Below are 14,091 nucleotides of genomic sequence, written 5' to 3' on the forward strand. Positions count from 1 at the left end.
AGAATGAAAGTGTGCATTTAAAATTAATTTTAAAATAAACAAACTAAAGAGTAGGTAGCTCTTTACTAGTATGTAGACTGCCTTGTGAACGATACTGTCAAAAAATATAACATTGATAGGATAAAAAATCTTGTTGAAACTTCAAATAATGAAAGCAGTTAAAAGGGATACTGGCAAATCTAAGATTTGTGCTCAAATTAACTATTCAGTTTTGATAACAAAAACGTGATTTAGTTTTTCGACCAGCTTGATTAAAACTGCTTACTTTAAAAAAAGGAAGTTTATGTCAGAATGAGAGTATTAGAAGAAGCATCAAAATAATTTGATGAGCTATTGACTTGTATAGATTAAATTTAATCAAAGAACTGTCAAGGAAAAAAATTAATTAGAGACTACATAGTTTGCTAATAACAAAACTATATTCCAAATTAAAATGGATTATGAAATTCTTACTTTATTTGATAACAAATTTTTTTATCTTGGTATTTAAAATTTTGATTTATAAATTGCTAAAAGTATTTTGAAGGTCTTAAGAATTGTGCAATTTCTGCTAATAATCAATATATTAAATATTATTGTAAAAAAAATAGTTTAATTTTATTTCTTTAAATAATAAATTAATTTGTTTTGATGAATCAATATATAAATTTATAAATTTGTTTTTTAATTAGAAAGTTTTATCTATTAATTAATTAAATAAATTTTGCTTTAAAAATATGTTAATATCTTATATCAAACGAGATTTTGCTCTTATATTCAATATATATTTAATTAATTTGATCATTTTTATTTTTTTAAGAATTAATTAATTAGATCAGTTAACCAAAAAAATAGAATTTCAAGATTATTTATGTTAATAAAATAAGACATAGTTCTACTGATTGTAATACTATTTTTAATAAATATTTATTAATTAAAATGAGTTAAATGATCAGATTATATTTCTGTATTAAATACATGATATTCATAATAAAGCAGCAGAATACTACTCTAAAAAAATCAAAAGAGAATTTCAGCAATAAATTTGATGAATGAATATATAAATGAGAATAATAAAACTAAGGATGATAGGTATTTACAAAAAAACATTATGTTTTTACAAAATGGATAAATTACATAATATATTTCATTATTATCACTGAAGACCTATTATCATATATTTTTTTGTATGTATATTTTCAAAATTGATTGAAATTATTATATTTATTCATTTCAAATCATTCTTAAAGCAAAATAAATATGTGTTGATTTTACTTGAATAAAATATTGATCTAGTAAGATCTGCTTTTAATATCAATTATATATTGCGTTTTATTTATATATTGGTTATTAATATAAAATTTCCAATAAAGATATGCTATATAAATTAGTATACATTATTAAAAAATTCACTTTATTTAAAGAGCACCTTATTATTCAATACAGACGGTATATATAACTTGTATTATATGAAAATATGGAGCAATTTTTATATTTTTTTCTCAAATTTTGTAATTATTTTGATGGCAGTTTTTTAATTAAGTTTAATTTAAAATGTCTATTACAACTAAATGAATCCAAATAAATAAAAAAGAAAATTTAATTTAATTTAAAACTAGAACTTTGTTATTAACTTAGTAAATCAAAATATATTCGAAAGTAAATCTTATTTATTAAAATAGTACCTAATATAACTATTTTTAGTTATTAGGCTTATTTAAATTTTTATTACTTACTATGAATGATTAATTTACAATATCGATAATTTCTAGAAAAATAAATTTATATGTAACATACAAAAATAGAAAAATATAGTTTTTTTTAAATACTTAATCAAATATACTTAGATTTTAAAGATATCATTAATTTCGAGAATATTAAGTTTAATATTAACAAACCAAAATATAATAATATAGATTTTTAAATACTTAGTCGAAAAGATAGTAAACTTAAATAAAATATATAAATTAAAAAATATAAAATAAATCAATAAAATTAAAAAAAAGATATGAAGATATTAATAATATTATCCTTGATAACCTTCTCATTCGTGACTGCTATTAATATTCGTGGTCAAGAATTAACAGCCTAAAATTCCTTTAAGCGTAGTTTACTCATAGGGTAAGATAAAATATACGCTATAGATTTTAACATCAAATTTAAATGCTAAAACAATATCTTCAATGATAATTAATAACTATCCTAAGAAACTATTGATTAAAGCTTGAAAATATGCGATGTGCTTTTGCATATAACTGAAGATAAAGAATAAAGAAATATTGATTAAGGTAGAATGAAAGTGTGCATTTAAAATTAATTTTAAAATAAACAAACTAAAGAGTAGGTAGCTCTTTACTAGTATGTAGACTGCCTTGTGAACGATACTGTCAAAAAATATAGCATTGATAGGATAAAAAATCTTGCTGAAACTTCAAATAATGATAACAGTTAAAAGGGATACTGGCAAATCTAAGATTTGTGCTCAAATTAACTATTCAGTTTTGATAACAAAAACGTGATTTAGTTTTTCGACCAGCTTGATTAAAACTGCTTACTTTAAAAAAAGGAAGTCTATGTCAGAATGAGAGTATTAGAAGAAGCATCAAAATAATTTGATGAGCTATTGACTTGTATAGATTAAATTTAATCAAAGAACTGTCAAGGAAAAAAATTAATTAGAGACTACATAGTTTGCTAATAACAAAACTATATTCCAAATTAAAATGGATTATGAAATTCTTACTTTATTTTATAGCAAATTTTTTTATCTTGGTATTTAAAATTTTGATTTATAAATTGCTAAAAGTATTTTGTAGGTCTTAAGAATCATGCAATTTCTGCTAATAATCAATATATTAAATATTATTGTAAAAAAAATAGTTTAACTTTATTTCTTTAAATAATAAATTAATTTGTTTTGATGAATCAATATATAAATTTATAAATTTGTTTTTTAATTAGAAAGATTTATCTATTAATTAATTAAATAAATTTTGCTTTAAAAATATGTTAATATCTTATATCAAACGAGATTTTGCTCTTATGTTCAATATATATTTAATAAATTTGATCATTTTTATTTTTTTAAGAATTAATTAATTAGATCAGTTAACCAAAAAAATAGAACTAAAAAATATTTAATCATAAAGATTATTTATGTTAGTAAAATTAGACAAAGTTCTACTGATTGTAATACCATTTTTAATAAATAATTATTAATTAAAATGGGTTAAATAATCAGATTATATTTCTGTATTTAATACATAATATTCATAATAAAGTAGCAGAATACTACTCTAAAAAAATCAAAAGAGAATTTCAGCAATAAATTTGATGAAAGAATATATAAATGAGAATAATAAAACTGAGGATGATAGGTATTTACAAAAAAACATTAAGTTTTTACAAAATGAATAAATTACATAATATATTTCATTATTATCACTGAAGACCTATTATCATATATTTTTTTGTATATATATTTTCAAAATTGATTGAAATTATTATATTTATTCATTTCAAATCATTCTTAAAGCAAAATAAATATGCGTTAACTTTACTTGATTAAAATATTGATAAAGTAAGATCTACTTTTTGTATCAATTATATATTGCGTTTTATTTATATCTTGGTTATTAATATAAAATTTCTATTAAAGATATACGATTTAAATTAGTGTAGTATTTTTAGATTTTAATCTCCTTACTTTAAAATTAATTTATTTTTTCTTAATTATCTAAAAAAATATTATATTTCTTTTTATATTAATAATTATTGTAATGTAATTAATGAATGAAATTATTTTTTTTTCTAGAAAATTAAAATTAATTATTTGCTTTTATTACAAATATTCTTATTTATTCAATAAATTTTAAAAAAATTATTATTAACACTAGTTTTAAGATCTATAAATTTAAATTTTATAAATACCAATCTATTTAATATTTTAAATACTTTTTGAATAAATTTTAAAATTATATAAAACTAAATAAATAATTTAAAAACAAAAATGGAAAATTAATAATTTATTGAAATAAAATCAAATAATTTTAATTTACCGTAAATCCTCATAAATTTTCACCATATTTTCTGAATTTATAAATAAATTAAATATCACCAATATGAATCTTTTTAATATAAATATCTAATTGAGTTGAGATTTCTATCTAAAATATGTTTTAATAGATAAATTAAAAATAAAAAAAAATATATAATAATTTATTTTAATATTGAATTTTTTTAGACATTTATTGTAAAGGCTTTAAATTTCTTGAGTTTATCAAACGTCTTAAAAAATATCAAATTAGAACTTTCTTCAATCTATATTATTTACTTTAATAAATATTTAGATTTAATCAGAATTAAAAGAAATCATCAAATAATTTATTTACTTATCTTAATTACAAAATATGACTGTAAACTTTCAATTTTTTGCATAAATTTTTTTCATTAGGCAAAACAAGTCTCAAGGATAAAATATTTTATTAAATAATCTATTTAAAACTTGTTTAAACTTTTTTATTATCAAAGTACGTATTTACATTTGTTTATTTATAAAAATCAATTTATATTACTTTCTATCTAAATCTTAAAACAAACACAGATAAATTCAATTGGATAATTTGATTTCGCTCACAATTTAAATGATTTAATTTCATTGATAAAATAAATTGATAGAATTAAATCAATTAAATTAAAATAAAATGTTAAATATTAAAAATTATTTTCTACTAATTTATATAATTAATTAAAATCTTTAGAAAATATTTTTTTTATTATTAAATTTAATTTTAATTTGATTTGTTTTTATGAAAAGTTAATTTATTTTTATATGCTTAAAATAAATAAATAGATTCAATATTTTGTGCAAATCAATATCTGTTAATATTTTATTAATATGGAAAGTTGTTTTTATTAAGTATTGATTTTATTTTAGCCATTAAATACTTTAAAATATATTTTGATTTGTAATTTATTTCCAAAAATGTTTTAATAGATAAATTAATAAGTTAAAATAAAATATTTAACAGAATATATAAAAATAATTAATTTTTATTTAAAATATTTTTAGAAATTTTAGATATATGCTAGAACAACTAAGAAACTTTTTCTATTAATCTTGAATGCTTTTAATTACATGGATAAATCCAAAAATTTTTAATTAGTAAAATTAGAACTTTCTTCAATCTTTTTTATTTGTTTGAACAAATTTATAGATTTAATCAGAATTTATATAAATTATCAAATAATTTATTTACTTATCTTAATTACAAAATTTGACTGTAAACTTTCAATTTTTATATTATTTTGTTAATCTATAAAAAATAAGTTTAAAGGATAAAATATTTTACTAAATAATTAATTTAAACGATTTACAACTTATTTTAATGTTTAGTCCTAAAAGGCGCACACTTAAATTTGCATATTTATAAAAATCAATTTATGTTTAGTTTATATCAAATTTTTAAGACCACTACTACTGATAGATTCTATTGGCAAATTTGATTATGCTCATTATTTTAATTATTTTGTTATATTTATAAATATAAATATATTAATACAACTTTATTTAATTAAATTACAATAGCTAATTAAAACCTTTTTTATTTATTTTAAATTTTATAATTATATGTTTTTATAATAAATTAACAGATTGATTTTTATGCTTAAAATAAATATATTCATTATAATATGTGATTGAAAGCTTATTAATATTTTATAATGGAATTGCGTTTTATTTTTTTAAGGTTTTTATTTTAATTTCGTTTAAAGATATTTTAATTTTAAGCTTATAAATTAGTGTTTTATTTTTAGATATTAATCTCCTTGCTTAACTATTAAATTAAATTTCCTTCAAAATTTTTTACTTTAAGAGTTTACAAAATTTCAAATAGATAAAATATTTGAAATCGTAATTTATCAGGATTAGAAAATAAAATTAATTAGTTTTAATTAATTTGAATAAATTAGTAGATATTAAACATCACTTTCTCTATTTTGTAAATGATATAAATCTTGGTATAAAATTTCAATTAATCTTATAAATAAATATTATAACAAAAAATAATATAATTACATTTAAGTCTTGGTAAAATACTAATTTATCATCTTCTAACATTTTAAAATATAATTAGAGCCGAATCTATACCTAATATGTAAAATCATAACTACAATATAGAAGCTCATAATAATCCTAAGGTTATGGCTTAAGAGTCTCTGGCTAAAGTTCATAATTAACAAGATAGAATTTAAAGTATTAAAAATATTAACAATATTTAAAATACATATGCTGAGGCTAATAACTAGAAAGACGCTATCGTTAATAATAAAACTCTCCCTAAAGAAGTAGAGTCTATTCATTTAGAGACAAAAAATTAAAAGAAACACACTAACTCCTAAAAATAAGCTAGCAATCAAGAAATTGCAGTAGTTATAAGTGATCAAAAAACAAAAGAAAAGTTAGAGACTGATGATGAAGAAATGATCAACTTTTTTTCGGTAGACTATGAAGAATAATAAAAGAAGAATTAAGAAAACACTAAATGGAAAAATTTCAACTTTTCTTACAATGTAAATTGTCTATTTAAGGTATTCTTTATAGATTATTTGAAACTCCTTATCAGTTGCTCAAAGCATATCAAAGAAAATGGCTCACTTAAGCTCAAAAACATTCCATTTTTAACCCCATCATAAAGAGTAGAAAACAACTGTAAAGCCTTCGAGGAAAATATAGAAAAAACTATTAAAAATAAGGAAAAAATAGGTAAAAAACTTTCTTCGTCAGACATGTTAAAAATCTTGTTGCGCACTTTCTATTTACCAATCATATAGATAATCCTCTCAGTGCTCTTCTTCTATGGTTTGAAAATTTTTTTCTCAAACTGCATCAACTTTTTAATTGTTGCAGTAATTGAAAATAAAAGCTAAAATCTAATATATGGATGGGCAATTGTTATGGCTGTTACTTAGTACTTGTATATATCTTTTTGTCATCATTCTGTTCGTTTCTATACGATCTTCTTCACATAATTCAGGGCGATTTTCAATAAAGTACTCTTCTAAAAAATTCAATCACTCTCTGCATTTTAAATTAAAGAAGCTAACGTTGGAAAATTAGTCAACTTAGTTTCAAATGACCTTAATCTTTTAGAAATGAAAAGCTATTAAATCATTTGTTTGCTTTCTCTTCCTCCTCCTATTATCGCAGTTGGCCTAATTCTTTATTACAGGTACTATTTTAATACTATATTAAACAATAATAACTATGAAGTTATTAAATTTTAATAAATAAACTGATAAATTGCAAAAAAATATTTTAAAACCATTTTCAATAAAAAGATCTTATTTTGTTAAATAATATTAAAAATTTTTAGTTATTTTAATTTAAAATTTCTCTAATAAAAAATAATAGATTTAACGAATATGCTGTTATAGGACTGGCTGTTATGATTGGTTACATACCATTTTAAATCTTTTTTGCTAAAATTAGTTCTAAGTACTTTAAAGCTAAGGCTTCATTAGTTGATTAGCGTGTAAAATTCACTAATGAAATAATTGAAGGAATACGTTTAATAAAAATGTATGCTTGGGAAGAAGCTTTTGTCCATTTAGTTTAAACACTGAGAAAAACAGAATTGACTAAAATATTTTATATTTAACTGATATACTTGATTGAGCACTCTTTTAGTTATGTCTCAGGATTATTTTCTACATTCATTGTATTTTTCATTATGTATAAATATGGTGGACCAAGCGCTTTGAATGTTGCTAATATGTATTCTACTTTAGATTTACTTTCTTATATTAAGCAGCAAGTAGTCGCATCTGCAGGATTTGGCATTGTAGGTTTATTGGAATTAAAAGTTGTTTTGGAAAGAATGATCACAGTTATTTCTATGAAGTCTACTGATATGATTTGCATGGAGAGTACTATTTTAGCTTAAATATTTTTATTTTGTTTGTTTCCTTTAAAAAAAATCTATTAAAAATTAACAAATTTTTTAATTTATCTCTTTTAAATTTAAAGAAATTGAAAACTTTGAAGGAAAAAATCTTGATATAGGCGAAATAGAAATGAAAAGCTTTAATGGTTATTGGTAAGAGAAAGAACCTGTTCTAAAAGACATTAATTTTGAAATAAAGAAAGGAGAATATATAGGAATCGTAGGAAAAGTAGGAAGTGGAAAATCTTCACTTTTAAGCTGTATCTTAAAAGAAGTGCCAAAGTACAAAGGATACTTTAATTTCTAAGGGAGAATAGCCTATGTTGAATAGGAACCTTATATTTTCAATAAAACAATAAAAGAAAATATTATTTTCGGAGCTAAATATGATGAAGAGTATTATAATAGAGTTGTTTAAGCTTGTTGCCTTATTGATGATCTTAAATTATTTGATTATGGAGATTAGACTCAAATCGGAGAAAGAGGTGCCAATATTAGTGGTGGATAAAAAGCTCGTATTTCACTAGCTAGAGCTGTTTATTCTCAAGCAGATATTTATTTGTTGGATGATCCTTTATCTGCAGTTGACTCAAAGGTATTTTTGCTATTTATATTTAAAATTTATATTTTAATAATTATTATTTTAATTTAATAAATTTAGGTTGCTAAACTTTTAAATGAAAATGTTATTTAAGGGCTGTTGAAAGGAAAAACTATTCTCTTGGTAACACACTAAATTCCTTTTACCAAAAATGCTGATAGAGTTATCATATTAGATGAAGGAAAAATTTAATAGATTGGCACATTTAAGGAAGTAGAATAGCATTTGTAAGGACTGAGTAATTAAGTTATCCATGACAATTCATAGAATAAGGTATAAAATGATGAATAACACAACAACTTATAGTAAGATGAAAAATAAAATGAAAATGATAATGATGAGAACAAAAATGAAAGGGGAAATAAAGAAAATGTTTAAATAGAGAAAAAGAAAATTTAAACAGTATAAAAGTAAGAATAGCAAACAACAGCTAATTTGTAAAATAATTAAAAAAAAGACAAACTCTACACTAGCGAAGAAGATGAAAAGATTGTTGTTGGCTTTAAAACATATATCGATTACTTGAAGTTTTCTAAGCTTTGGTTATTAGTGCCTTTGATATTTGCTCTTTTTGTAACTTGTGAAGTAGTCTTTATTTTTTACTCAAAAACTATAGGAAAATATGGTGAGAAAGATTCTGACAAATTTTATTATATCAGCTTTTTAGGATATCTTTCACTTATGTATTTTGTTAACCTTATTTTAAAATATTCTCTATTAACTATACTTGCTAATCGTAGTAGCTACAACATTCATAATAGTATGATTCAATCTATGATTAGAGCCACTGTTTTGTATTTCGACAGAACTCCTTCAGGTAGAATACTAAATAGATTTTCATCAGATTTAGGTAAGAAACTTGTTTTTTTTTAAATTAACTATAAAATTTTTCTGAATAATTAGGAACCATAGATTAAGATTTAGTAAGGACTGCAATGGATACAATTGAAATAATCTGCAGCTTTTTAGTTTTAATTGGCACAATTATTTCAATTAATCCTTATTTTACTATCATAGCTGTAATAGAAGTATTTATTCTTAGCTTGTTTCTTGGTATCTCTAAAAGAGTGCTTGTTCAATCAAAGTAAATTGACTTAAGATACAGATCACCTGTTTTTACTTTCTTCAATCAAACAACTTAAGGAGTTTTACCAATTAAAATCTACTAAAAGCAGGAACTTTTCTCTTAAAACTTTGATTATATATTGAACAATTCCCTACGTACTTCGTTTACATACTGGAATAATTCAAGAGCTTTTGGATACTATGTTAACTTAGTTACTACAATAGCATCTATAATTGGTGTTTTCATGCTACTTGCAATTAACTAAGATCCTTCAACACTAGGATAAACAATTATTTACTTTTTAAGTATCAGTGACAACATATAATGGGGATTAAGGTAATCTTTTATTAATACAATTCTATTAGCAAATTTAAAATTGAATAATTTTATTTAGATAAATGATTTAAACGGATGTTTCTATGTCCAGCGCTTAGAGAGCTATAAATATGACATTAATTGAATCAGAACCTGCTTTGAGAACAGAGTATGACTCAAATAAGATTCTGCAAAATCGCAAAATAAAAGAATCTTTCCCAACTAAAGGAGAAGTTGAATTTAATAATGTAAAAATGAAGTACAGATAAGACTTAGGAAATGTTTTGAATGGTCTAACATTTTAGTTGAATGCAGGTGAAAAAGTTGGTTTTATTGGAAGAACAGGAGCTGGTAAGTCCTCAATTATTCAAGCTTTATTTAGAATGACCGAAATACAATCAAATATTGGAACTTAAGAGGAAATAAGTGATGATGAGGAAAAACAATTAAATTGTAATATGTATATTAAGATAGATGGTCACAATATAAAAGATTTGGGACTCCATACTTTGAGAGGAGGAATTAGCATAATTCCACAGGTACCTTTTATTTTCTCTGGTACTATAAGAAGAAATTTAGATCCATTAAATCTATTCTCAGATGAATAAATTATTGCTACTTTATAAGACATTAATTTGAAAGGTATATATCAAAAATTAAAAATCTTTATATTCTCAAATTCACTCTTTGATAATATTATTTAAATATCATCAAATTATTTTTATAATGTATTTTCTCATTCAAAATCATTTTTAATATTTAGAAAAAGTAACTAGTTTGCCTAATGGTATTAACACTGATATGACCAATTCTGCAGAGATATTTAGTACAGGCTAAAAATAGCTTATATGTTTAGGTAGAGCACTGTTAAGATAAAGTAAGATCATTGTGCTTGATGAAGCCACAGCTAATTGCGATATGTAAACTGATGAATTAATACAAAGTAAAATTAGAGAAAAATTCAGTAATTCAACTGTGATTACAGTCGCTCATAGGTTAAATACTATAGCAGATTATGATAAAATTGTGGTAATGGATAAAGGTGTGGCTATAGAATCTGGAAAACCCTATGATCTTTTAAACAGAGATGATAGTGTCTTTAAACAAATGGTTAACCATACAGGAGCAGCTAATGCACAATGTATATATAATATTGCTAAAAGAAGTATTCTATAAAAATAGTAAGCCGCCAATTAATGAAAACAAATTATATTAATTTTATTATAAAATTTTTTACTATTATCAATTATATTTGTTATTTATTTCATATAATATTTATGTTCATGTATTGAATTGAGTTAATTTTATCATAATTTCAAATAATCTTAATTAATAATTTTATTAAAAATATGAAGGTTTGTAGCTAGCTTAAAGTTTTTAAAATATATTTGACCAATTTAAATATTAATTCATAATATAAGACTAGAATAAAATGCTAAAGTAAGTAAATTATACTAATAAAAATAGAAGAAAAATATTTAATTATACTTTTATTTTATAAAATTAGAAATTTAACTTAGAATTAATTACCTGATTTTAGTGTTACAGTTTTTAATATATTAAAATAATCTTTGTTTTTAAGAATAACTAAAAAGATTATATATTTAGATTCAAATAAATTTTAATTAACTTAGTTAATTATTTTTAGAAAAAATATTTATTTAGTTTTTAAGATTAATGAAATAATTCTATCATTTTAAAAATTATTTTTAAATAAAAAAGAGCTTTAAAAGTAGAATTTAAAAAAATAGAGTTATATATTTATAATAATATTTGGTTTAATTTTATGAATTTTTAGGCTTATAAATTTTTTGATTAATAAAGTTAATGATTACACTCCCTTAGTTTACATTTTTATATTAAGGAATATTTACTTGTTGAATTATATAAAAATAATAAGAAAACTAAGTAAGATAAAAGAATGTAATAAGTAGGTAGGTAGGTAGGTAGGTAGGTAGGTTAATAAATTAAAAAAGACCTAAAAATTCATGAAAATAGTAACTTAAAAAAAATTTAAATAATAAAAAAGAATTTTTTACATCATTTATTTTTTAATTTAGATATTTGAGGGAACTTCATGATTTGTAATTGCTTTTGATAAAACAAACATTAAATTTTTTTAAAGTCATTTTTCCTCTTTTTAAGAGTCATATTTATGTATTCAAATAATCTTTAATAAATTACAAAAATAAATACATCTAAATATATGCTTCTAGAATAAATTTGACATTCAAGAAAAATCCCATTTAATATGTTTCTTTCTTTATTTTTTCTTTTACTAATATTAAAATTCTATTATTTTCAGAGATAAAACAATACAAATTTTAGTGATAAATTTCTTTTTTATACAAATATAAATACATTTTTAAACATTCATTTTTAATTTTAAAAAAATACAAACTTTAAAGGATAAGTAAAGTAACTAAAATTTTATGGTAAATATTTATTCAGTCAATATTAAGACTTTCGAATTTGTAGATAAAAAGCAAAAAGAGATTGAATGATTTTAAATATAAATAAATTAATTACAAAAACTAAATAATCAAACTAATAAAAAAAAACAATAAAATGAATCTGAATATTCATATCATGATAAACTAAATTTTAATTCTGTTATTACTTTATAAAGTGTGTAATTCAAACATATTATTAACCAAGTCCCTTTCTTTAGCTGATAATAATCTAGCACTTAATAATATTGAGGAAACTTGTGATAAGAATATCATAGAGTAGATTGAATCGTAAGGAATATCCTATATTTGTGAAGAAAATTTTATCTTCATTCAATCTCAAAATGAAATAGAATTAGATTTAAAATTCACGAATACAATTTTTAAATCCTCGTTATCAATTACAGATATATAAATTGTTAAAATAAATTATCTTCTATTAGAAAACATAGATTTGAACGAAAGATGTATTTTCTTATCATTTAGAAGAATTTAAAAACTTATCATCAATAAAATATAAATAAAATCAACAGTTTGCACTTTCCCTGTAATTTCTACAGATAAAATATCTGATTTAAGTATAAGTTAGATATCTATTATAAATACAAAATTGTTAGAATTTCGCATTATAAGTTATTAACTATTAATAGATTAAGTTAACTTAAGTAACAATGAAAATATAAATTTCCTTTTTTAGGGTTATTATAATTTAACTATTAATAGTGTTAATATTACTTAGAGCTAAATGGAAAATAAATTAAATACTTTGCCAAGGTAGCCATATTACTAGTCATTAAATATAACAATAAAATTATTTTAAATAAATTTAATTAATTTATATGATGAAGATATTATTCATCATCATAATTATTTTGCTATATTTAGTGCTGTTTCTATTTAAGAATGTTTATTCCAAATAGACGAAATTAAGTTTATATCATAGCAAAGCACATTTTAATCTATTGGATTAATATAATTTGAAGCAGATAAAAGTTTTATTTAAATAAACAGAGTAATTTATTAGCAAATTAATAGCTTAAGTCAGCTTAAATTTTAATTTAAAAACTAAGAAAATGTTATAATTAAAGAAATATTTATCTATAACTTTGGCAATTCTTTACTCACTTAAGAAGATAATAATCTATTTGATTTTTAAAATGTGCAAAACTTCTAAAATTAAAAATTAGTTATTTAAAAAGGAAGCTAAATATTTGGTACTATTTTTTATCGTAGCATTTATAAATTTTGTTAAATTAGCTAAATAGATATTTAACCATAAAGTATTATCTCATAGAATTTAATTTAACTCCATAGTATTTCAAGTTTATTCATTGAAAATTTGACAGTAATTGAAGCTAATGTCAATGCAAACTTAATAAATCTTGTAGATATAAGTATTTTACATTTTTCTAGTATGACATTAGAAAACGTTATGATGAACTAAAATTATTTATTTTATCTGAAAAATATAGATTTTTTAACTTTCTTTGAACTAAAAATTTTTCAAATATCTACAATTTTAGAGCAAAACTCTATTATCTATCTTGAACAGGCAAGTTTTTTCATAAATAATAATGAATTAAAATTAATAGATATTTAAGCAGATTTAAATACTGAAAAAAATTTACAGTTATTAGTTGTTAATGGATATTTATAAAAATTTGCAATATATCATTCAATAATATAGAATGGATCTTCTATTGATTTTGGCGGATGCTTAAAATTTATAAATAATTT

The 14,091-nt window shown here is 20.8% G+C and overlaps 3 protein-coding genes across 3 annotated transcripts in view; 2 read left to right on the forward strand and 1 right to left on the reverse strand. All coding sequences in view use genetic code 6, as the record gives it.

Annotated features, from left to right (window-relative positions):
- The window catches only part of TTHERM_00916420 (hypothetical protein), a gene marked incomplete at both ends in the record, with an annotated part of 3,096 nt that extends 383 nt beyond the window's left edge, over positions 1–2,713 (forward strand). Inside the window, one exon of the mRNA XM_001020211.2 lies at positions 2,268–2,713. Within this exon, the coding sequence (XP_001020211.2) occupies positions 2,268–2,713 (446 nt within the window). The remainder of the gene's footprint in view (positions 1–2,267) is intronic.
- A 3,419-nt stretch (positions 2,714–6,132) lies between these two features.
- Positions 6,133–11,104, forward strand: TTHERM_00916430 (ABC transporter family protein; the record flags this gene model as incomplete). The annotated part of the gene is made up of 7 exons (XM_001020212.2): positions 6,133–7,208; positions 7,391–7,905; positions 8,006–8,517; positions 8,584–9,373; positions 9,427–9,925; positions 9,984–10,546; positions 10,674–11,104. 7 exons carry the CDS (start codon positions 6,133–6,135, stop codon positions 11,102–11,104), a joined length of 4,386 nt encoding a protein of 1,461 aa, XP_001020212.2.
- A 2,925-nt stretch (positions 11,105–14,029) lies between these two features.
- Positions 14,030–14,091, reverse strand: part of TTHERM_00916440 (hypothetical protein) — a gene marked incomplete at both ends in the record, with an annotated part of 630 nt that continues 568 nt past the window's right edge. The window contains one exon of the mRNA XM_001020213.3: positions 14,030–14,091. This exon is cut by the window's right edge and continues 568 nt beyond it. Coding sequence (XP_001020213.3) covers positions 14,030–14,091 — 62 coding nt within the window.

Source organism: Tetrahymena thermophila (assembly GCF_000189635.1).
Source record: "Tetrahymena thermophila SB210 genomic scaffold scf_8254576, whole genome shotgun sequence".
Classification (NCBI taxonomy): domain Eukaryota; phylum Ciliophora; class Oligohymenophorea; order Hymenostomatida; family Tetrahymenidae; genus Tetrahymena; species Tetrahymena thermophila.